The 24,914-nt window shown below is 35.6% G+C and overlaps 1 protein-coding gene across 2 annotated transcripts in view; it reads right to left on the bottom strand.

Annotated features, from left to right (window-relative positions):
• The window catches only part of LOC150083707 (protein TFG-like), a 68,757-nt gene that overhangs the window by 28,468 nt on the left and 15,375 nt on the right, over positions 1 to 24,914 (bottom strand). Inside the window, exons 2-6 of one of the 2 annotated variants that reach the window (XM_090378138.1) lie at positions 20,157 to 20,382; positions 19,650 to 19,733; positions 13,069 to 13,218; positions 6,113 to 6,238; positions 3,948 to 4,187 (exon numbers count right to left, since the gene is read on the bottom strand). In XM_090378138.1, coding sequence (XP_090234264.1) covers positions 3,948 to 4,187; positions 6,113 to 6,238; positions 13,069 to 13,218; positions 19,650 to 19,733; positions 20,157 to 20,379 — 823 coding nt within the window. In that variant the 5' untranslated portion in view covers positions 20,380 to 20,382. Of the gene's footprint in view, positions 1 to 3,947; positions 4,188 to 6,112; positions 6,239 to 13,068; positions 13,219 to 19,649; positions 19,734 to 20,156; positions 20,383 to 24,914 lie in introns of those variants that run through there. The other variant, XM_090378139.1, reaches the window with a different exon arrangement.

The raw sequence follows: 24,914 nt of genomic DNA, 5'->3' as shown, positions 1-24,914 counted from the left end.
CTAGTATTGCCTGGTAACGCAGAGGGGCGGCATTGCTCCATGTGGTGTGGGTGCCACACCTCGTTCACACCTGGGCGGTCACCCACAGTGTGCTTGTGCATGAGGCTTATACCCAGGATTACTAACAGTCCCACCATCGTGAAGGTGCAAGCAGAGGATATGGCTGTCAGACTGTACGGACTTCGCCGAAATTGGGTCCACTTGACTTGAGTGTCACCCAAGTATCAGTTCCATCAGCGTTTTAGACTCCCAGGTAACAAGTACAGCTGATCTGACATATCTGAGAGAATGTCTGTGACAACCTCAAGGACCATACTCTCTAAAAGTGACCTATAGGAAGTTGAGATGCTCTTTAATATTTTTCTTAACAACTTTGTCCAAAGTCAGTTCATCTTTCATTTTCAGTTTAAAAAAATTGTGTAAATTGCTAAAACACTTTGTACTGTTATCAATAAAATCATCCCAAATTAAATTTTTTTTATCACGCTTTCTGCTCGGTCTTGAACAGTGAAAACTGTTGTATCTGTGCCTTGTGATAAACTGAGTTAATTAATGATAAATTGACAAATAAGCTAAAGTTTGAAGCCATATTTGGTCTGTTGTATACCCACTGAGATGAAAAGGATGATCCACAAAGAAAAGAATTAATTCAAATAGACACGTAATTACTTTGCCACATGATATCTAATATCCGTGTGCATGTAAAAAGGGTCACAATGCTCACTGCCCATTTCTTTATACTCCAAAACATTCAAATCCAACACGATATGGCACAGTGCGGGGACTTGCAATGTTTTTTCACTGGAGTTTGTCTGACACGTGACTGAATGGTGTGATACATATTGGCATGTTCGCACACTGGCTGTCTAATAGAAACTTTGAAATTAAAGATTCTATATCCATGTTGAAATCAATGCCTAGCGTCACCAACCAGCGAGCTTAAATTAAAAAGGGGGGGGGGGTTAACACAACCAGCACTAACCGATTCCGATATGTTTTTACGGACATGATTGTCTACTTGTGACTTAGTTGGGCGGGGAGGGGTTAGGGAGGTAAATCACTTTCTGTTAATGGGTTAATTATGGATGATGAATAGGTGGTAGATGACTCTGATCAACCGGTGCAATACCATCACTTTGCTTATTGGAGGCTTGAAGTGGTGAAACCCATGTTTAGTTTCTAGAGCAAAGTTTCCGGCATTTTGGTAGCTCTTACCTATGTGAACAAATATATTCAAAAATGAAATATATAAAATCCAAACATTGATCAAAAATGGCAGATGAACATTTGCAAGACTTTTTAAGATTGGGAACTTCTACTATTAAACCTAACATTTCAATTATTGCTAAATCAAAACAACTACAAACATCTCATTGATTTGCTATTTCTGTAATATCAAATGTGATTATAACAATAAAAATTATGATTTTTGATATGATTATGGCTTTATTTACAATAAATATTCCGTTTTTATAATTTTTTTTTTATAGTTTTTCGATCTTCTACACCCAGTTTGACCAGGTGAAGTCACTAAAATTGCGTTTTTGGTTTAGTGTTTTTAGTTGTCAAAATTGCACCGGCTCCAGCCCGCCATTTGTTATGAATTTTCTATGTGGCTCTCCGATGAAAAAGGTTGTGGGGGAGGGGGGGGACCCCTGGTCTAGTCCATTATCCTGTCGAAAAGACTTAAGTGGGCAAAATTGCAATGTGCATACATAATTCTGCTTATTATGCACAATTTTCACAACTATTAAAAAACTATATATATATATATATTTGGTACTAATCATTACATCCATTTTCAGATTTTTTTTTCAAATTTGGTGGTCTGAAATTTTAAAATTATGCATCTTGCTACCCACAGAGCAGAGGGCATGTAGAGTGAATATAATGATTATGTAGTGATCTTTTTAATGCGAAAACTAAATTTTTTTTAAAAAGAACTCATGTAGGATGGTAGATATTTATAGATATAGAAGAAAAGCTAATGGCTCTGATCTATAAATAAACCAATTCAAAACTGTATCATCAGCTTCAGTTAGTTCCCATACTATTCTTCAAGAAAAACAGTTACAAAGATGGTGGCTGTGCACAAATTATGGTAAGCATCTGTTAATCCTTAGAAGCTAGAAAAAAAATTTCAGATGATTTTAATCATTAATTAAAGGGTAAAACAGCATTGTTTAGTTTGAAGTTACCCCAGTTCTTAGAGAACTCGTTAAAAGCAATGATGATTTTCCAGTGAAACTGCAGTAGCAACAACATACAGAATCAAGGAACTTTCAATAAAAGGACTTTGAAAGCTTTTTTTTTTTTTAAATAAAAAAAAGGAAGTGCAAATAGCCTATGTTATTATTTTGAAAAATCTGTAAATCATCAGTGATGAGTTCTGTTCACATTCCAATTCAACAAAATTTACAGTAGTTTATTTACAATAAAAACTGCCTGGTTGCAATAAAACTTTCTTAGCTAGTAACACCCAATAAACTGGAAACATCTGCTGAACTATAACCTGATTCACTAAGAGAAATTTCCCTTTCTGAATTGCTATTACTGCTTTTACTCACTAGTTTTTGTTATAAAAAATCAATCAAAATCAATGTAAAAGCAACTGCTATGAGGGGGTATCTAAAAAAGTTCAATAAAGTTCATTATTCAATAACTAACATGCAAAATTTCATTCCCATATGTGATCGTACACCAGAGGTGGAGCCTGGAATCTGAGGAAGAATGCTATAGTTGACAAAGTGGAGTATCGAGCAGCGATCAAGTTCCTGCATTTGCAGGATAAGAAAGCTCAGGATATTGACGAAGAAATGAAAGCTGTGTACGGGCAGAATTGTCCATCCTATGACACTGTCAAAAAGTGGAAACGGGAGTTCCAGTGCAGTCATACAAGTGTCTTTCATGAGCCAAGCAAAGGAAGGCCATCAACATCTACAGACAGTGAGACGGTTGCAAAGGTTGAGCGGCTGGTACTGAGTGAAGACATCTGACAATTCATTTCATTGCAAATGCAGTGGGAATTAGTTATGGGTCTGCCCACAGCATTTTACATGATCATCTACACTGGTCTAAGGTCTCTGCATGATGGGTTCCAAGATTGCTGATGCCTTTGCAGAAGCAATATCGAATGCAATGTTCAAGTCAACTGTTGGATTTGTGTAATGCAGATATTGAGAACTTTTCTGATCAGTTGATGACATATGATGAATGCTTGGTGTACCAGTTATGTGGATGCCACTTTGATTCATCTCAGGAAGTCATTAATGAAGTGGAATCGTGGTTTCAGGCAAAAAGTGCAGATTTCTATGATCAAGGCATTAAACAACTGATCCATAAATGGAAGAAATGTGTTACTATACATGGAAAGTACATAGAAAAGGATTAAAGTTCCTGTGACATTTCACCTTTCTAGGGCTATTATTTCTAGGTAAGGGTATGAACTTTTTGATACCCCCCCTCATATTATAATTACAAGAAAAACATAAATCATATTTCAAAATTTTAAATGAAAGCAGTGCAGAATATTTTTGATTGGTGCATCTGTCAATACTGTATACAGCAAAGTGGTTAAAAATAAATACTTTTATGAATATCCAAACTCTACAAGTGACCCCTATTCTACACAATACATATCTGATAAGATAAATGGACAGAGCATAAAGATATTGTCAGCCAGGCAACTAAACTTCTCCCCCCCCAGCGGTTCTCAGTTTGTTGATAGTGGACATCTTTAAGAATAACCACCCCTCCCCACAATCAGCAACAGCCACACACAGTGTAATTCCAAAGTAAGAAAAATAACATAATTTAACCATTTCAGCTAAGGAATTTGCTGAAATATGATTCTTACACACGATAATTTTTTTTTTAAATTCTAAATAGTCAAAGCTTACAGCAAAAACATGCAAAGATGATTTAAAATCAGTTGGGTATTAAAATACCTGATGTAGCCGAATATGGTAACTGCTGGGGTTGCTGAGGAATAGATGTAGCAAGCTGTGATGGATAGTATCCTGGATGCTGGTACATCCCTGTTGTAGGAGTTTGCATTGATTGAACCTGAGGTTGCTGTGGCAGTTGTTGCTGCTGCTGCTGCTGTGATGGTGGTTGCTGTTGCTGCAAGCGCTGACTAGCAGATGACCCCAAACTAGATATACTATCTGGAGTTCCTGGCCGTCCATCTGAAGATTAAAAGAGAAAATAAATGTTTAATATATAATGGACATCCGATATAAATTAGTACAATGTTTATCATGGTACTAATTTAAAATTCACTCATCTCCATAAGGAAAATATCTAGAAAATACATTCTACTGCTTCAAATATGTACCGAACCATCTGTTCTGTTACAGCATGCAGCTCTGGAATCCTTTTGTTTATATACTAACACATGATTAAAGCATTCTGCATCTATTTATCCAGTGTCATTCTGAACTCTGAACATGCATATAAATTGTTTTGTTATTGCATAAATTACACACACACATACACAGTAACCCCAGGGGCTCAACATCTGTTGATTATGGGCTTGGCACACGCAGGGTCCTAAGCTGGATATCATCATTCTTCTCTTTCTTGGTGATTCCCTTTACTTCTGACTCTCTCTCTCTCTCAGGGCAACTCAGAAATTTTTTTTGGCTAGTGCAGCATAAGCCTCAGGCTTCCTTGCACCATATGGCTAATAATAATAATAACTTTTATCATCATTGGAGTAGCAAATAGAAAATAGACAATCCCATACCCTAAAATTTCTCAATGTCTCTGAAGTGCAGTAAAATGCTCTGTCCTGCAAAACTTTGGCAAATGATCAATCTGAAAACTACATTTGCCAATTCTTGAGTGGCCTGCAGGAATCTCCATTTTCCCCTAAAAAAAAAAAAAAAAAAAAAGGTGCCACATAATGGACTATCAGACCATTATTTGTCGCTACTGACTGTATTTGTATTAGTAATAAATCTACATAATGAGAATAAGACTTTTCTTGCATTACCAGCACTCCCAGCTTACATATTCCTTTCTGCAGCCCAATCTCAGATTCTTCTCATTTTTACTTTTGTTTACTGTTTACACTATTTTACTAGCCATTTTACAATGCTTCTAAAAACAAAATAGAAGTACCACTTATTCATTCCAAATAAGAAAATTTGACTGAATTTTCCGAATATTAAAGAAATATATGCCAGGTAAAAATGCCAAAGAATTTTTAATAATAAAATATCCTCCTCTGAAATGCTGCCAGAACATAAATCAGCAAGCAGTTTTTGGAGAACTGGAAAGAGATAAGGGACAGGAATAGCTTAAATTTCTCTGCTTCAAAACTGTGAAGTATGCTGTTAAGTACAAAAAATTGTCAGGTTTCTGATTTTAGGCTGAAGAGTGGTGAAAGAAGTTAACACATCCAGTCAAAAATATTACAACAGCGTGAGTACCTGGAAAAAAAAAAAAAAAAAGTACATTTCATTGGAATGTTTATCTGTGTACTTTCTAATATAAGATGTTTTAATTCCAAATAATCTCTTATCTCCAAAAAAAAAAAAAAAAAAATCTCTAGAAATGTCCCAATTTTATTTTGATTTAATTTTTCAGGTGCTTTTATTTAAAACATTCTTTCCTATGCACTTCAACCTCTGCAATTACTCTAATCCTATCATAACCAAAAGTCCACCAACATTAAAATACTTAACTGTAGTCCTAATTTTGAAGCAGTACACTTTAGGCACACCTTATCCATTCACAATCTGTTTCTAATTCAACAACCCTGTTTTCAGATTTATATCACTAGCAACCATTGAGAGCAATAAAAATCAATGATACAATAACTCCTGTCTGCAGATTCATATCACTTGCTATAGTCACAATTATAAAACTTTAAAGTTAGCCACACAGTGTGTATTGTTTGTAATTGTTCTAACTTTATTCATAAATTATTGAAAGTGTCTACTATAAAAAAAAAAATGAAAAGACATATGCCAGTAAATATTTCAAGATTTTTTTTTTAGAAAGTTGTCTGGCATTGTGTAGAAAGTTTTATAGGTTGTCACATGAAAATTATAGTTTGGAAACTGATAGTACAATGCACAAATGGATCACAGAAAACTAACTTTACCTTCCTGGTGTGTTGATGCTGATACAGCTTTGTTAGCAGTGGGGTCTTCCAGACTAGGTTTTGCTGTCAATGGATCAAATTCCTTAGGACTAATTCTAGTAGGTACATTATTAGTAGATGAAGATGCTGTAGTAAAATATTAATTTACTATTATTATATTTATAACAGAAATATTTTATTAATTTATATTTAAATTCATTTACAAATTATGCAAAAATGAAGCCATTTCCAATTATTTAGCCCAAGTTGTTTAGTTTAATGTACAAAAATATTTTATATCCTTTCACTAAATTGAAATTTATACTTTCAAATAAAAACTCCATTACAGTTTATTTAGCAAACAAACACCGGTTTGCAGTTGTACTCTTTAGTACATAAAAGCTGTTATTAATCCCACCCCCTACCTTTAGTACCACCAGTATTCTGTTTTCTCCCAGATTAGGTACCTAATTTGAGGGCCAATTGGCATTTTAGTTTCATGCACTTCTATTCAATTATTATGCATAATTGTTTATGTATAATAATTGAATTATTATACATAAATTGAATTGAGGAATGTGAATCGCAGAGGAACCCATAACAGGAAACATCACCGTAAGTCTGTAGACAGCACTGTTCATCAGTTCGCAAGAGGGAAAATTTCTGGTTTACTCATTCAAGCAGTAGTCACCGCACAAAAGAGCATGCATCAATATACGAACTGTGAGCTGGCAGACATGCACCTAGTGTATGGATTAGCAGAGGGCAATGGACGAGTCGCTCAATGAATTTATGGATAACGCTTCCCAGACAGACATGTACTGGACCACCGTTTGTTTGCGCATGTGCATCAAAATTTGTGCGATTATGGGTCATTTAGAGGCAGACCACGTTCAATGCAAACTCCCGCCATGGAAGAAAGTGTGTTGAATGCCGTCCAGAATAATCCTACTACCAGCACACGTGTCGTTACCTCTGCCTTAGGAGTGTCTCGTTGCAGTGTACAGCGTGTCTGGCACGATGATTCTTTACACCCCTTTCATCTCCAAAGGGTTCAGATACTGCTCCCCCAAGATCATCCTGCACGTGTGGCTTTTGTGCAGTGGTTTCTCCAAGAAAGTGTTCAAGACTTGAATTTTCCAGCCTATGTTTTGTTCACGGATGAGGCTTATTTCACTCGGGAAGGCTTATTCAATCAGCACAATGCTCACGACAACCCACACGGTGTGCGCCCCCATGCGGTACAACATCGCTTCACAATAAATGTGTGGGCAGGTATGGTCGGTGACTGCTTAGTCGGCCCATACCTGTTACCATCCCGCATGAACTCCGCTAAATATTGGATCTTTCTTGAACAAGTTCTACCAGGGTTACTTGACGATGTTCCAGCAAATGTGAGACGCAACATATGGTTTCAACAGGACGGGCGCCTGCCCATTGTGGAAGGTGTGTTCGTGACCATTTGAACAGGGGTTTTGGGTGTCGATGGATTGGCCGTTGCCTGGCCCCCAATGCTCACCTGATTTAATGAGCCTTGATTTCTTTCTGTGGGGGGACCTCAAATCTATTGTGTATGAATCGCATGTGGAGATGGAAATGGATCTTGTGGCGAGACTCGTCTGCGCTGTTGCTACTGTCAAAGAAACTCCAGTTGTGTTCGACTGTGTCCGCCAATCCATGCTGCGTCGGTGTCACGCATGCATCGCATCTCATGGTGGAACCTTCGAGCATCTGTTGTAACATCATGAAATGCATCCATCTCTTACTCCATTGTTAATATTATGTCAAATAAATGTTTGCCACTAATTACTGTCTTGTGTCATTTCTGCTTCTTGTGCCTCTGCTACTACTTTCCCGTGATGTTTCCAGTTATGGGTTCCTATGCGATTCACATTCCTTTAGAGGTTACCTACCTCCCCTAAACGTTTGTACCAATATTTTTGAGACACCCTGTATAAGCAGCTATGCTAGCCATATTATAATGTGTAGTGCCAAATGTTCTTTTCTGGGTATATTGAGCAGTAATATGAACTTAAATTTCAGAGTTAATGGAGGATGTATACCCAGCTGGTACCCTTACTGACTTACCAATAAAACTTTAACCACTTGCTTACCACAACAAATAATGATGAACTGTTGTCCTCTTCAACTTTAAAGCAAGCAAGCAATGAATAAAACCTAGTAAAAGAGTGCAACAGTCATTTGCATAGAAAAGTTACAGAAAACAGGTTCTCTGGAAATGACAGCACCCTTCAATCAGAAGCGGATTTAAGTGTTTTATTTGAGAAAATTGAAACGGGCTCCCAAGCATCACAGATTAAACTAAGTTTCAACGGTATCCTATCCCTTGCAATATTTTTTCCTTTTCCACTGAGTTAATTTCTTAAAAAATTAACATATAAAATAATTTAAATAATAAATGAATAGCATTTCTGACATGAATTTTTGAACATGCAAATTATTACTTTAAAACTGGTCACATGTATACCCAGTTTGCAAGGTCAAACTAAATTAAATACTAGTAGCCGCTGGACTAGAACTAAGCATTTTTGTAAGCACAGAAAATTTTATTTACATTTAATCTCCCCAGTAAACATTTTTCTTTTATTAATAGCAAGGTTAAACATTTAAATTAATGTTATGTCTCCTGAGATTAATGATATAACACAGTCTTGTTTTGACATTTCTTAATTCTGAATATTGTTCACAAGCTCTTTATTTTCATGCAAATTTATTTATATTTTTTTTTACATCGATGAATATTTGATATTTATTAGGTTCAATACATAGGACGGCAACTTAGTTTAACTTTTCTCAACTTTTTTTTTACAAAGATTAGGATTGCTGCTAAATAATCTCATAAAAGCACACTTACCTTTTGTGTTCCATTCATTCATTTCCAAACTAAATGAGATATAACTATACACAGCTTTATTTATTAGATATGTTAGCATATGTGTAATACACCTATTGTTTTCACCTTGTCCATTTGTCTGCATATAACTCAACTTTTAATGGATGGATTTATCATCCATTGTGTAAAATGGATGATAAATCCACGGACTGGAGATGTGCAAATGTATCCCCAATTCACAAAGGGGTATCGAAGGGTGACAAGTAATTACAGACCAGTTAGTTTAACTTCTGTACTGGGTAAAATAATGGAGTCACTGGTTAAAGATGCATTGCAGGATCATCTAGACAAGACTGCAGCAATAATTCAGACACAGCATGGGTTTGTTAAGGGAAAGTCTGTCTGACAAAATTGATTGAATACTATGATGTGCTTACAAAGGAACTGGATGCAAAAAATAATTTTGATATCATATACTTGGTTATATTATTTTTTTGTTAGTTGTTGGTGCATCGGCTTCTGTGGCCATAATGCATCTCCCAAAGGTTTTTTTGCATTTTACTCTGATCCAAGCCCGAGGCGGGATTCGAACCTGCGACCTTTCGGTTGCCAGGCAGGTATTTTACCCACCTGGCTAGCCCGGTCGGCTCATATACTTGGATTTCAGCTTTTGACACTGTTGCGCATGGAAGACTACTGTACAAATTGGAGCAGAATGGATTAAGGGTAAGTTGCTACAATGGATAAAAGGGTGGCTGAGTGGGAGAAGACAGAGGGTGGTAATCAATGGATGCTGCTCTTCGTGGACTAATGTTATTAGTGGAGTTCCACAGGGTTCGGTGTTGGGCCCACTGTTGTTTTGTATATTTATCAATGATATTGATGAAGATATATCAGGCTTAGTGTCAAAGTTTGCAGATGATACAAAGAATGGCAGGGTTGTTAATGACAGTAATGGCAGTGTGCTAATGCAACAGGATCTAGACAATTTGGGCAGATGGGCCAAGAAGTGGCAACTGAAGTTTAACATTGACAAATGCAAAGTACTGCATATGGGTAGAAGTAACCCCAAAGGAACGTACCAACTGTGTGGTACTACACTTAAGGTGGTAAAAAATGAAAAAGATCTGGGAGTAATTGTGCAGTCAGATACAAAGTTTTCCGAGCAATGCAGACAGGCTGCAAGAGCAAGTCATGGGGTTTTGTCAATGATATACAGGAATTTTGGTAGAGACAAGGAGATGATTATACCTTTGTATAAGGCAATGGTCAGGCCACACGTTGAGTACTGTGTACAGACCTGGTGGCCTCATTTTAGGAAGGATGTAGAGTTGCTAGAAGGAGTACAGAGAAGGGCAACAAGACTGGTGAGAGGAACAAAGGGGTTCTCTTACCAGGAGAGGCTTAAATTCGGTCAGTTGCAGCATCTGGACACTAGGCACCTGCGAAGTGACCCGACTGAGGTGTACAAGGCCTTGAATGGGTTGAGCATGCCAAATTCTGATGTGATTATTCCACTTGCTCAGATTACGAACCTAAGGGGGCATAAATTTAAATCGACGAAAGACAGTTGTAGAATAGATATGCAAAAATTTGCCTTTAGCCAGCAGGTGGTTAATTGCTGGAACAAACTTCCATCTGTCGTTGTGGAAGTTGATAGCTTAAACAAATTCAAGGAGGAACTGGACAAACATTTAGAGGGAATGGTTGTGTACATTTTTTTTTTGGCTAATGCTACATAAGCTCATACACTTGCTTTCTTGCTGTTGTTTGTTGTTGTTTGGTTTTTAGGAGCATTAGCAACTAAGGCCATATTGCTCTGGGATATGCGGTGGTCATTCCCTGACCTTTCCGCATCCTCCGTATTTGGTGGTGACGGGCTTGAACCCCGGTCTAATCAAGAAGCGTGTGCTACGCACTGCTGCTCCTTCCCACCTGGCTACGGAGGCGCCTTGCTTTCTTTCATCATATGCCTCTATTACTATTACTATCATAACATTTCATTGGCTCTTTTAGAGAAATTTGTCAGACCATTCATTAAAATCAACTTGATTTTAATGAATGGGATGGCCTGACAAATGAGATCCATCCACTTGGAGTCAAGTTATTACACGTGTATCCCATTCATTAAAATCATCCTGATTTTAATGAATGGGATACATATGTAATAACTTGACTCCCAGTGGATGGATTTCCATGAAATTTTACATTTGGCTGATTTGAGCCTTCCCAAATTTTAAATCAGAACAATAGAAATCGGGCAATTATTTATTATTATTTTTTTTCCATATCACATAGGCTATCCAAATATGGTATACTAAAGCTGCAATACTGGACATTATTTTTTACTGTGTGCTAATTGGAGGAATGAATTTGAATGTAGCAATGTGCAGAAATGAATTCCTTTCGATTTGTACATAAACGGTTGTTGCTTCTTGTTCTTTTTGTTTTTTATTGTAAAACACAAATTTATTTACTAATATGCCTGAAACATACTGTGTACGTTAACTAACGTGTTATCATTCTACAGGCACTGCTCTTTTATAGTAGAACTACCCTTTTAAATCTACTATTTGGAACACTGATGTATAATTAAAAAAAAAAAAAACAAAAAAAAACAGTGTATCTTCACTTGAAATTTATTCATTAATCATTAGCAAAGTGACAGAAACTTGTCAACAATCTTTCAATAATTTAATCATGCTTATCAAAACTGAAAACTTTATATAAATTCTTTCCCACAGATGTTTTAACACTAATGGTACTACATTACTCCCGCTTTTACTAATTTGGTCTACTCTTTTTGTTATTGCTGCTTAATGGCACCAATACACTGCATTGCTGTTTAATAGCACCAGTAACGCAGTACTAACAACAGTAGACTTCAAAAATCATCACCAGTAGTAGTGAAAGGTTGAAACAATATATAGCTTATCTTGGGCTTAATTACAATACTACAATGGCTATATTCCAATAATAATAAATTGAGGTAATTAAGAAACAGTGGATTGAAACAATCTGATATTCATTCTCTATTACGTTGAGATTACTCGAGATTTACATTTCTTTTAAGTTATCTTCTACGAATTCATTCATTAGTTATATATATATATATATATATATTGCATTTTATTTTACAATTGTATAATAAACAAATTTCAACGAAAGAACAGAATTCATGGGATAACTGGGCAATGCAACGCTGTCACCCCTCTTGCTAGTGGATGAACCCACAGCTTGGCAGGTATATAGGTACACTGCATTCATGTAGACAGTAATTCGATGTCAGTATGGATAAACATTGTGAGTTTACCGACTTTGAAAGAGGAATGATAGTGGGTGCCCGATGCATGGGTCACTCTATTGCGGAGTTGGTACACAAATTGCACTATCCCGATTCGGGATATCCCGACAGTATCGGGAATATGTCATTTCCAGAATAACAACTCATCATGGACAGCACTGTGGGCAGAGAAAGGTGGTGGGTGAACGTGGCCATCGACGTCTGTCTCAAACTGTTTCAGCCAACCGCAGAGCAACAGTGGCACAAATCACTGCAGACTTCAACAAGGGAGGTGCCAGAAATGTTTCTACCAAGACCATCAGGCGATCATTAGCTGTAATAGGTTATGGGAGCCACTGACCCACCAGAGTCCCGTTGCTAACACCACAACACAGGACTACTCCTCAACTGGGCGAATGAGTCCCTTTTCCAGTTATTTCTAGCAGACGAGAGGGTGCGCATCTGGCAGAAACTGCATGAAGTTATGCACCTGTCACGTTTATTTTCAAACTCGTCAAACATGACTGCAACAGAAGCATGCAGAAATTTATTACTACACCTCATATACCCCAAGCAATAAAAATGAACAATGTCGTTTTACCCATTACACCACTGGTTCAACTGTTCTCATTGTGCATATATTTTACAATGTCAGTTACTAATTTGTAAAAATGAATTGATTATTGGTTGAGGCTTTTCAAAGTATTTTGAGAGAAAAGCTCTCAAACTCCTTGAAGTTATTTTATAATCACCACAAATTTAAAATATGAGTTACTTGAACCACTAAAGAAACTAGAAAACCAGTTTTGTTATATTAACAAAATTACATTTAATACTAACCTTTGCTATTTCCTTCAGATGGAAGAGGAGCAACTGTTGACTGCAAATCCAATCTATCCAGTAGATGATTCACTCGATCACGAATTTGTTGTAGTTCCTGACGAATATGTTTCACCTCGTCTGTTTCAATAGGAGCAGGTTGTCCATTTACTATAGTAAAATGAGATCAAAATCAACCTTTCCTTAATGATCACAATTTTATTAGTGTTATATTATATAACAAGGTATAAGAATTTCTAAACTGATATGCATTTTAACCTTTTTCATTTGTGGGCCTTGAGGAATATGTATGTATGTTTTTCAAGGTTGTTTCAAGTATATTCAAATTATGTACCTATGTATGACTTGTCTTGAAATATTCCAGTAAGTGCCTCTATTTTTTTCTGTGTTTCTAATTGTACACACAGTTTATAATAAATGGCAGCACTAAACCAGATTTTTAAAACTGGAGTAGATTGCACATATCAGCCAACGTTATCCAATTTACTCTCTGGAATTCAGATGCAATAGTTCATGAATAATAATAATTTCATTAATCATGATTTTATTTTTGAAATAATTTCACTCTAATATTAGGCAACTAAGTCAAAATAAGAATAAATATTTAAAAGAGCTATATACAAAGTTTTCATTTTTTACAAATTTTCAAATTTCCAGAAAAAATTTATTCTACAGAGTAGTCTGCTTACAGAATACTCACTAATCATGATATGCAACTAAGTCAAAATAAGAATAAATATTTAAAAGAGTTATATACAAAGTTTTCATTTTTTACAAATTTTCAAATTTCCAGAAAAAATGTATTCTACAGAGTAGTCTGCTTACAGAATACTCACTAATCAGGCTACAGCCATGTTCAAGTTAGGCAATTTCACCATAAATTTTTTTTATGTATTTTCCTTTTGTTTCTGTGCTGAAGTTCATTCCTACACTGTTTCTGAACAATAAGAAAAGAAATTGTAATTACTATTTTTTGGTGCAGTTCTTGTAGGAATCCTTATTAGCAGGTAATTTGTTATAGAATTTAAGGGCTAATTGTGTTCAAAAAGAAAAAAAAAATTTTAAATGCTTTTTTGCAACTAAATATTTGGTTTTGGTTTGTAGCAGAGCATTAGCCTCAAATTAGAGAAAGGCATTAATCTGTTTTTGGCATTCACCAGATGGTAATGCTTTACACAGAATATGACATGATATGCATAGAAACTGAGATAAATTGAGATTGATGGGAAACAACTGACAAAGAGGAAGTACAGAAGCAGTTATTTGTGGTAACTTCTGCAGATGGGAAATTGAGTGAGTATTCAGGAATGAAAAGTGGCAATTGATGTTCAATAAATGTTTAACATTAATAACATTTGGGTGGAATCAAAGTAGTGAAGAATATTAAAGAATTGGAGTTAACTGTGGTCTAACAATTCCTCTGAGCAGAGTACACAGGCTGCTAGCATAACTCAAGGCTCTGTCAATGATATACAAGAATTTTTCAGGAATAAGGAGGCAATTATCCCATTGTACAAGACAATGGTTAAGCTGCATCTTGAATATAAGTTTGGAATCTTCATTTTATGAAGGATATAATTATTGGAAAGAGTGCAGGGAAGAGTAACAAGTTTAGTCAAGAGCACAAAAGTGTCCTCCTACTAAGAAAGACTTCAATTCTTTCACATGTAAGTTGTCATGTCTAGAAATTAGACATCTGCAAGAAGTCTTGACTGAAGTGCCTAAGGCTTTTTAAATGGGTTAGGTAAACTACAAGCTGTGTTATCATTACTCTTCCTTGGACAACTCTCTCTCTCTCTCTCTCTCTCTCTCTCTCTCTCTCTCTCTCTCTCTCTCCCTCTCTCTTCCCCCCCCCCACCTGGTGCATAAGTGTTGACAACTACTTGCTTTAAATTAGTGCTAATCATTTCTTGTGCAATTCGACCAGTTTTTTTTTTTTTTTTTTTATCATCCTTTCATTTTGTGTAGTGGCATATTACAGTAAAACCACTTTTTCCATCAGGTAGTCACCAATGATGCTAGCCCAAAAGTTCCAATGAAATTGCTGCTAATACTGAGAATGGGTGATAATGAGGGTTACCTCTGCCCATTGGTGATTATCATGAAAATTCATAATGCCATCCCTTGCTAAATTTGGCAAAAACTCAGAAGGGAAGAGTTTCAGGACATATGTTCATATGAACTGTTTCATCCCTGTGCTCAGTAGATGCTTCTGAAGTTTGATGAGACCTTTCAGAAATACCTTATGTACATATATCTTTTTTCTTAGATTAGAGTTACCAAATTTCACATAAGCAAGAATCTCAGTGTAGACAAATGGCTAAATAAAACCAACTTTTTCCCCCAATCCTGGGATTAAATTTGAATCCTTTTGATAGTATCATATATATATATATATATATATATCAATTAAATAAATAGTCTAAAAGAGCAAAATAATCTCACTACTAAGGCAAAACTGATAAGGAGTTAACAGAAACGGGTAATTATGAGACATTCCTTTAAAACTGGCTATCGATCCGCTCAAAGCCCCCGATGAAGTAGCGGGTAGATGACCAGGTAAGGGAATGTTAGTTAGTATTGAATGATAATTAATGTTAAAATAAATATAATTAACTTCATTAGATATTATATAATTTGAATACCATTACAGACCCCCAGGAATAGGTTAGACTAAAAACGATAACTAAATCTCCTGTTCCGTATACACCTTAATACCCTATAGAAAATAGATACCAAAAAATTAAAGTAATCTAAGCAATCAAACTAAAATATATATATATATATATATATTTTTTTTTTTGCATGTGTGTGGGCCCTGAGGTCCTTTCAAAGTATGTTAAACTTGCCTACTAAGAATTAATAATGGTAAAGATAGTTTATAATAGTTTCAGCATGAAAATAGATTTTAAAATCAGAGGAGGATAAAAGACTGTGGCTGTCATCTACTGTTGTCCAATGAGGGCCCACACAAAGCTCACTCCTGTAACCTTGTTGACACAGTGCAATTAAAGTGCATATTCTACTTCTTTTTTTTTTTTTTTTTTAAATTAAACACTCTTGGGTAGATTTCCTTTTCTAAATCTTGAACATCTTGCATTGAAAAGCTCTGTTATAAATCAAAGGATCCATTTTGTACATGATGTGGATGTGGTCTTTATTTTAATCTACATACCCTCTGTATCTCTATGAAATAATTCACAGGTGTAAAAATGCTATCATTTTTATCCCTTTCGCTCGCTTTTAAGACGCATTTATTCCTCAAAGTGCCCTATACTTTTTTTCGCGGCCTGTATAACTAAAGTAGCTTCACTTCATCGGAATTAGTTGCGATTCACTTTCGTTTTCACACATGCAACCAGCACCGCCCCAGGGGATGCGGTAGTTGAAACATTATACCTCCGTTAAGTGTCCAGTCAATTAGTGACATCAGGTCCCTCTCCCGATAGCAGGCAGGCAGTGAACACATAATAGCCCCAAGAACGATGAGGGGAGAATGCAACTTTTGTCAGAGAAAGGTGAGTAATCAGAACAAGAGACATGATTTCTTACGCAATCGAATCCGATAAACATTGACTGTCATTTCAAAATTCCATACATAAAAGTGTATCGATTTATGTTCGATGACCGCGATTGTAAAACAAAAGAAACTGCCCTACACAAATATGAGATTTCCCTTCTACATATAACATATCATTTTTAGTAGTGTCAAATCCCAAAAGTTGACAGTCCCCTAGTGTAATTCTTGGCCCCACATAATTAAGCCGTGAAATCAGAACAGGTCATGGGAAACTTAGGAAGGGGGATGCAGGGGTATATATATGAAAAGGGGATAGAAAACAGGAGTCTTTGGGTAGATTTTAAAGGATTCGGAGTTGTAAGGGCTTCTTTGGGTAGATTTTGGAGCGTTCAGAGTTGTGAGAGGAGATTTGGAAGTCGCTGGTTAGATTCAAGAGTTTACGGAGTTTGAAGAGTTTTTCTAGAGAGCCTTAAAGAGCACCAGATAAAGAAAACCGAGGAAGATCGCAGATCTCCCCAAAACCATACTTATGGAGCGGAATTGAAGCCAGAAGTGTCGAAGGAGAACGACAATTTGTGAGAGACAATTTAAGATTCAATTCACTTAAGTGAGAGAGCAGTGGTTCTCAATGAATTACAGGAAAACATTTGTTAGCCCCCCCCCCCCCCAAATAAAAATTAACTAAGGTTAAGTGAGGGAATTCAAGATTCTTTCCAGGAGTAACTTAGCTGAACTTATCCATAGATGTCATATGACAACAGGTGTGTGTGTGGTGTGTGTGAGGAAGTTGATCATATTATACAAAGAAAACTACATGTTGATAATAAGCAGTATACTCCTCCAAATGACTGTTCTTAACTTCAATAAGTGTATGATGTTTGATGTATTCAAAGAAGTATGAGATGTTCAACTACTGAAACTGGGAATGTTTTTGTTACAAAAGGCATTCTACTCTTGGACTAAACATCACTTGCTTCCTCTTTACTATATATATAGAAAATTTTTAAAGGAATGGGTAAACTCTAAACAATTTCAAAATTAAGTGATGAAAATATTTTTCCAGCACATTTGGTTTTCTGTATTGAACTATTTAAACAAAAATATAGCATGGGCAATTATATGCCAAATTTAATATATAGATACAGCGTGTGCCACCTGTGATCAGTGGGTTTACAAAAATTGATAACATTAAGCAAGTAGCTGATAACATTAAAGCAGGGAATTTTTTTGATGAATAATAAAAGCTGTTTATTTTTACCAATCGTTATTTATTATTCAATGCAGTATATACAGGTGTTTTCAAGTTATTAAGTCTCCAAATTGATTTCTCATAAAACAAACAAGATGCAAAAATTATACAAGTCATTTTTCAATATAACCTTGGAAGTAAAGAGGTGAAAAATGTGTGTAAGCAGGGGCAGAGGTGTGGAGCTCACACCACACGGAGGAATGCATCCCTCTGTTACCAGACAATACCACCACTTTGCTTATTGGAGGCCTGAAGTGGTGGAGCCCATGTTTAGTCTCCAGAGCAAAGCTCCAGCAAACCTCCCCACATCTCTTCCATCATGCAGTAAGATTGATGTTTTTTGAGGCTATGATGGACATCATGGCAAGATCCAATCTTCCTTACATTTTGAGGGTACAGCTCTAAAATGGTGTTCGCAGGCCAGCTGCTAGATAGTCCACCGGACCGAACCTATTGGTAACTCTCTAGGAGGCTTCCAGATCATCTAGTGTATAATGTTGTTGCCTCTACTCTGTCAGATGGTGACTGGAGGGAGTCCAAGTAGTGTGAATATGGGGCATTATCAAGGCTGCATTATGTCAAGGAGCTGGGAATATTCTTGCCATGTGCATGCCACATCCAAAAATTTCATTACTTCATATAGCATGTCCTCCCAGCCTTTTCTTACTACTAAATACATCATGAATTGCCAAACTAACAGCACAAACTTATATACAAAAAAGATCTAAACCTCCCAAACACTTCCTTGTTCATTTCACAAATATGTGGTCTCAGTTCCAATCTCAATGATGTCCATTTCTACTTAGTCCACCAAACCCCATATACTTTTTCTGATAGAATCCCAGTTATCGGTTGATTCAACCACAGCTCACCTCAGTTGTCCTAATTATTCGCTGTACGATTCCTTTCACTTCAAAGGTGGTACTTATGCACACGTATGTTCCGATATTCCCTGTCAGAGACTTAGCAATTTGGAATCTCCTCTTTTCGATCTTCTCTGGCTTAAAATATCTCTACCACATGCTGTCAAATTCATCTGTTGCCTCTATCGTTCTCCTAACTCCACTAATCACTTGGAATTCTTTGACTGCCTCTCTTTGAAACTTGACTTTCTCCAGTCCAAATTTCCTAACAGTGAAGTAACTTTCCTTGATGATTTTAATGTTTACAACTCCAGCTGGCCGAGATGCTGAGGCTTTTGCAATTACTAATGACTTCACACAGATTATTCATTTACCTAGCAGAATACCAAACAATCCTAACCATGCAGCCAACACGCTTAATCTTTTTCTCACAAACAACCCTTCTGAGTACACAGTCGAGGTGCCTAGAGTGGTCCTCTAGGCACCTCAAATCACAACTCTCAAAGCTTCATGGGATTAAAGCATTCTTTTTGCCCTGCTATTAAGAAGTTTGGCCAACTAACAGAATCTTTCTTAAATGAACGAGGAAGTAAACGTTTGTTAAAAGCAACCAGACAGCTTCAATGATTCACTGTTATAAGAAATGTCTACTTTGAAAATGACTTGCATTACTTGCTATAACTACCATTAAATTTAAGGGGTTGGTGTACTGAATCAGAGAGGAATTAAAATCTGTGGAATTAAGGTAAGCATTCTTTTTCTTATAATGCAGATCTTTCTTATGAATCAGTTAATTGCACATTACACAATCTTTTATTCCTTCAATTCCTATTCTCCGTATTCAGTAGTGGCTTAGAGTTATGCCTCTTAATTACTATGCAATATCTAAATTTATAAATCATTAGAGAGCGGCAAAAGTAATTATACAAATAAGGAATGAATGACTTACCAATAATTGTAAGCTTTAATATTCGACTACACTGGATGGCAAATGACAGATCAGAACTGTCAAAAATAGTTATCAGATCTCCATCTATATGCATATTCATGAGAAAAGGAGAAAAAAAAAAAACCCACAATGTAAAAAATTATTATTTAATGCTTTGACAATTTAGCATTTTAAAACATTATAATTTGAAAAAAATAATAAAAAATAATAATAATAATAAAAATAAAATGAAATATCATTTTATAAAATGTAGCATGTTTGTGTACAATAATATTAAGCATTATAATAATAAAACAAAAGTTACATCATTTAGAAATCAAATAATCTAGCATTGACATTTCAAACTTTTGGTTTTATAACATTTTTACTATTTACATAGAAATTTGCAGTTAATTGTCAGGTTAATAATTATTACTATTTTTTCATTATTAATTATTTACTGAGATAAAGAAAAACACAGCTCCTTTTATACATACAGTGCATTTATCTCTCAAAATAGATCATTACCTTCATCTTTATACTTGATCATCACCTCATCATTACTTGACAGCCTCCCTCTAAATACTCTTTGCATCATGAGAACCAGTTCATCATATGTGATGTCTTCATTGTGAATTGGAATTCTCCTAATGTCATCTCCTAACTGGGCTTTAATAATCAATTTCCCACTGAGATCCAGTTGAGGAAATCCGCTGTCATCACTGCCCGTATGAAAATTATTCAGAGCCATTATCTAACCACAGAAAAAAAGCGTTAATATAGTGAATATTTCTTTAGATAGTCCACCAAAAGTTTTAAAAGAAGTTTTATATAAAAATCCTTTATTTATCTATTTATCCAACTATTTAATATTCACAACAATATCAGTGAAATTATTTTTGATGAAATCCATTATAAATTTATACATACACTGTCAGTAAATGTTCTAATTTAAAATGTAATAACAGAGTTTTCTTAGCAAAAAAAAAAAAAAAAAAAATTTATATACCAGTTTTATCTTGAGAATAAGTAGAAATTTATTTATTTTACAATGAGTCATCTTCAAACTTAATACACTAAGCCTGGAAATTCAGAAATTATTGAATGCAGGTCTGAAATACTATTGAATAACTCATGCTCTCTTTTGTTGAACTTCCATGATGCTGTGTTAAATTTTATTAAATCATCAAAGAGTGAGTCATCTTGAAACTGAAGGTCAACGCACGAGTCAATTTTTTTTTTTTTTTTTTTTTTTTTGTTGAACAGAATTTTAATGGTTTATTGAACCTCTAAAGTAGAAAGAATAAAAATAATATTGTATCCTTGCTAGTATATTTTAGATCCAACTTTGGGTATCCATTATCAAGACAGTTCAGCAAGTAACCAGCCTCCCAAGTTTGCTTGCAAATTTGGAGAGCAGTTACCAAAATGCTAGTGCAACAATTATGATTCAATAGTAGTGAAATTTACTGGACCTTCATTAAATTTTCATGAACACAAACTGCTCTGCTACTGATCCATGCAGAAATAATTTTGCATGCAAATACTGACAGTGATGCATGCAAGGATAAACTTCAGCTGTGGAACAACAAGCAAGACTAGTGAGGGAAACTGCATTGCTCTATTTCTAAGGTAAAAATCTAACCTTGACACACCAAAGCAGGAATTTCTTCTCGTATGTGTTCTCCTACTAAGGTGATAATATAAGCAATTCTGAAATGGGACCACAGCAAGGCAAAGTGAGCAAAAATTTGCTAAGCAGTAGTAAACAGTGATGCTCCCTTCACTCAAAACTTTGAAGTGGTGAAACCTGAGGCCCAGTGAAGTGTAGACTGTTGTGCGTAGTTGTTGTTTTGGTGATTCTCTGGTACACTGGCTACTCTGATCATAGTGTATCAGTACATATGATATTCCAGTTCAGATAGTTTGCATGTTGCATGGGCTGAAACACTCAAATTTTCACAAAGAAAAACTGCAGCCCCTATGCCTGAGACTGGCTAACTGCAGCCCCGACTAAATAGGACTTTAATGTTCTCTCCAAACAAGTGACAAGTTATACTCTCAAGGGAGGACACAATTACAAATGGGGGTCAACTACGGAACAAGTTTGCAATCAGGTTTTATTTTAGCATGAGGAAAATTGCTACAGAAATTCCATACAGTGCAAGAAGCCTGTGGTGAAGCTTGAGATGCTAGTGTTTTCCACTGTCAAAGCATTTTCCAAAGGCTAGGAATCTGTAGTGGATAAGCATTGAAGAGAATGCTAAAATAAAGGTCTAATGAGCAAAGATGCCAAAACTGTTTGCACTATCAATTTAAATAAATAGTACACGCACATCTTGGAGAATGACTTATGAATGAAATAAGTGTGTAGCTGTTACATTTCCAGAATATTAATGCATGAACAATTAGATCCAAATCACTGTTTCAGTGAAGCATATAATTTGTATCAACGATTTGGATCTAATTCTAATTCAGGAAGTTACTCTGTTCTTCGTGTTACCATTGATAAGTTGTGGGAATTTTAGACAGAACCCACTCAAATTTTTGAATAAGAATTGCCTGAAAAGGCAATAAATTTTTTTTTTTTTTGCCACTCAGAAATTCATACCAATGTGCAGTGCCACAACATTCCATTGTTAATGGACATACTACGCTGACATTTCATGCATATAATGCCACAATATTTCAGATGACAATCACTAGAGAAACAGTCAATGGCCATTTTTCTTCATCAGTAATAATGCACATTTTCAACTTTCAGTAAAAAATAACATCAGAATTGTATAACATTCTCCCTATAGTTCAGATTTTGCCTTTTAACTTTTTAGCTTCTTTCAGAGTTGATGAAAGATTGAGGGCAGAAGCAGACAGTTCCACTGACAGAGAAATGCAAAAAGACTGTGGAGGAAAAAATTAACCATTTCAGTGAGTTTTTCCCTGTGATGGCATGTGTCAAGTTGTCCTATCAATTAAAACCCAATTTAAATATTGCACCAGAAAGAATTTCATGCTATTTACAATTTCTTCAAGAGATGTCAAATTAAGTCCAATGTGGAATTTGATATAAACCTTCCAACTCATTTATAAATTTTAAGCAAAACACAGGTGTAAATTTTTCTAAAGCCTGTATTTGAGTAAACTTCTCCACCTTTCGGCAAAGTTCAGTTTTACATTTGAAATTCAGACACGTTCTAAGCTTATGTCATAATCGTAACAGAAATGAAAGCAGAAAAATTAAATGGAAATCTCCAGATGCTAAAACTGCACTTGGTGATGCCTGTTTAACACTGCCATTCGTCAGTGGATGAAACCTTTCCAAATTGGCCAAGGATCCATTGAAGTTAATCAGTCATTCTTCAAACAACAACAAAAATGGTTGCTAAAATTTGGGAAAAAATTCATTCTGATCAGCCAGTAACTATTAGAGAAATCTGCAGGATGAACTGGAATCTCTTTTGCATTATGCCAAGCAATTTTGACCAGAAACATTACATGCAAATGAGGGTCAGCAAAAGTTACTCTTAAGACTGTTGACCAAAAGGTTGTATCAAGAATTGTGCAAGAAGCTGAAAAGACCTGTGCAAATGGAGCCCAATTTCACCAATTGAAATCTAATCAACTATATTCTCACTGGTGATGAAATATGGGTGTATAGCTATAACTTTGAAAAAAAATTGCAGTTGTCCCAGAAGTCAAGCTTATGCTGTTTGCCTTTTTGACATTTGAAATAAGCAAAAAGAATTATAGACTGGATTATAAGAAGTTTCCCAATCAGTAGTGTTTTTTTTTTGACTACTTCAACAAAAGCCTCATACTTCTTTGCACCATATAGCCAAAATTAATTGGTTTAAAAAACCAGTTATTGGTTTTGGCCATATAGTACAAAGAAGTTCAAAAGCTTAGTTTAAAAAAAATAAAAAGGTAATTAAGTATTAATGGTACTAAATGTAAGGTTCTGCAAACTGAATCACAGTAACTATACTATGCTACAGAGCGAGTATGATACCCAGGATCTGCTTTGTAGCATACTCACCTCTACTAACAGTGAAAAGGACCATGTTCTAATAGTCTGATATGAAGATCAGTGCATAGAGCACTGTAAATGATATGCTAAAATTCAGCCAGTCAAGATGAAGTAATAACATATACTGGAAATTCTGTCAGTAATGTACAAGGGTTATCCCAAAGTAATGTCAAAAGAAGTTAATTTAAAATGAATTTATTTTATAACATAATTTACATCAAATCTTTAATGTAGCCTACTTCATGCCTTATGATTGCTTCCCAATGTTCAGATAATATTTTGAATGCTGTTTAACTTTCTGCTGAAGTTAAGCTATCTGATGAATTGGGTCACAGCTGCACTCAAGGCTTCTAAAGATGGAAATCTTTGTCCATGCAGCGATATCTTTTAACTTGGGGAATAGATCATAATCACAAGGATCTCATATCAGGACTATAAGGAAGGGGGGAAGGTAGTGGTTCCCACTTGTAATCAGTGAAAATAAGCAGTACAGGCTGTATGATATGAAGCCTTGTGATGTCACGGAGTACAGCACACCAGCTTCCAACAGCTGTGGCCACTTCTGAGGAATTTTCAGGTGCAATTTCTGATGACCAAATGTTGCATAGTAGTCTCCAATTATCAATCTTCCAAGTGGCACATAATCAGCAGCAACAACGAACTCATAATCATAGGACATGGTAACTAAAAGTTTCATCTTTGATTGTTGCCAGTGGCATTTAGAGGGGTGTGGCAAAGATGGATGCTCCCACTGAGCCAATTGTGACTTCAGTTCAAATTCAAGTTGTGTCCATCAATGGCAACAATGCATTTCAAAATTTCTTCACCTTCTTCATAATGTGTGAGCAACTGCATTGCAATTTCTTTACACTTTACCCATTGTTCATCTGACACTAAATGTAGGATCCATTGGGAAGCATCATTTCACTTTTGTAACATCTCAGTTAAACAGTGAACAAATAATTTTGGTATTCCAGATTTGCTGGCTATTTTTTCACAGGTCACACGTCTGTCTTCCTTCAAAATGGTGGCAATAACCACTGCAAGTGTGTTGTCATTAGATGTTCTTTGTCTACCCAAGTATCAACTGTCTTCAACACTAGTCTGACCTTCACAAAACCTTTGAGACCAGTGTGAAATTGTGCCACAGTCTATTTCGCTAATTACACACTTCCTGCAAAAATTCACACATTTACATCAGCATTCAACCACAAAATTAATTTTTATAAAAAAACCTTTGATCTGAAACTGTAATCTGA

Source organism: Mastigoproctus giganteus, chromosome 7 (assembly GCF_048544385.1).
Source record: "Mastigoproctus giganteus isolate SK-2022 chromosome 7, ASM4854438v1, whole genome shotgun sequence".
NCBI classification, from domain to species: domain Eukaryota; kingdom Metazoa; phylum Arthropoda; class Arachnida; order Uropygi; family Thelyphonidae; genus Mastigoproctus; species Mastigoproctus giganteus.
This window is presented reverse-complemented; position numbering and strand designations above follow the sequence as displayed.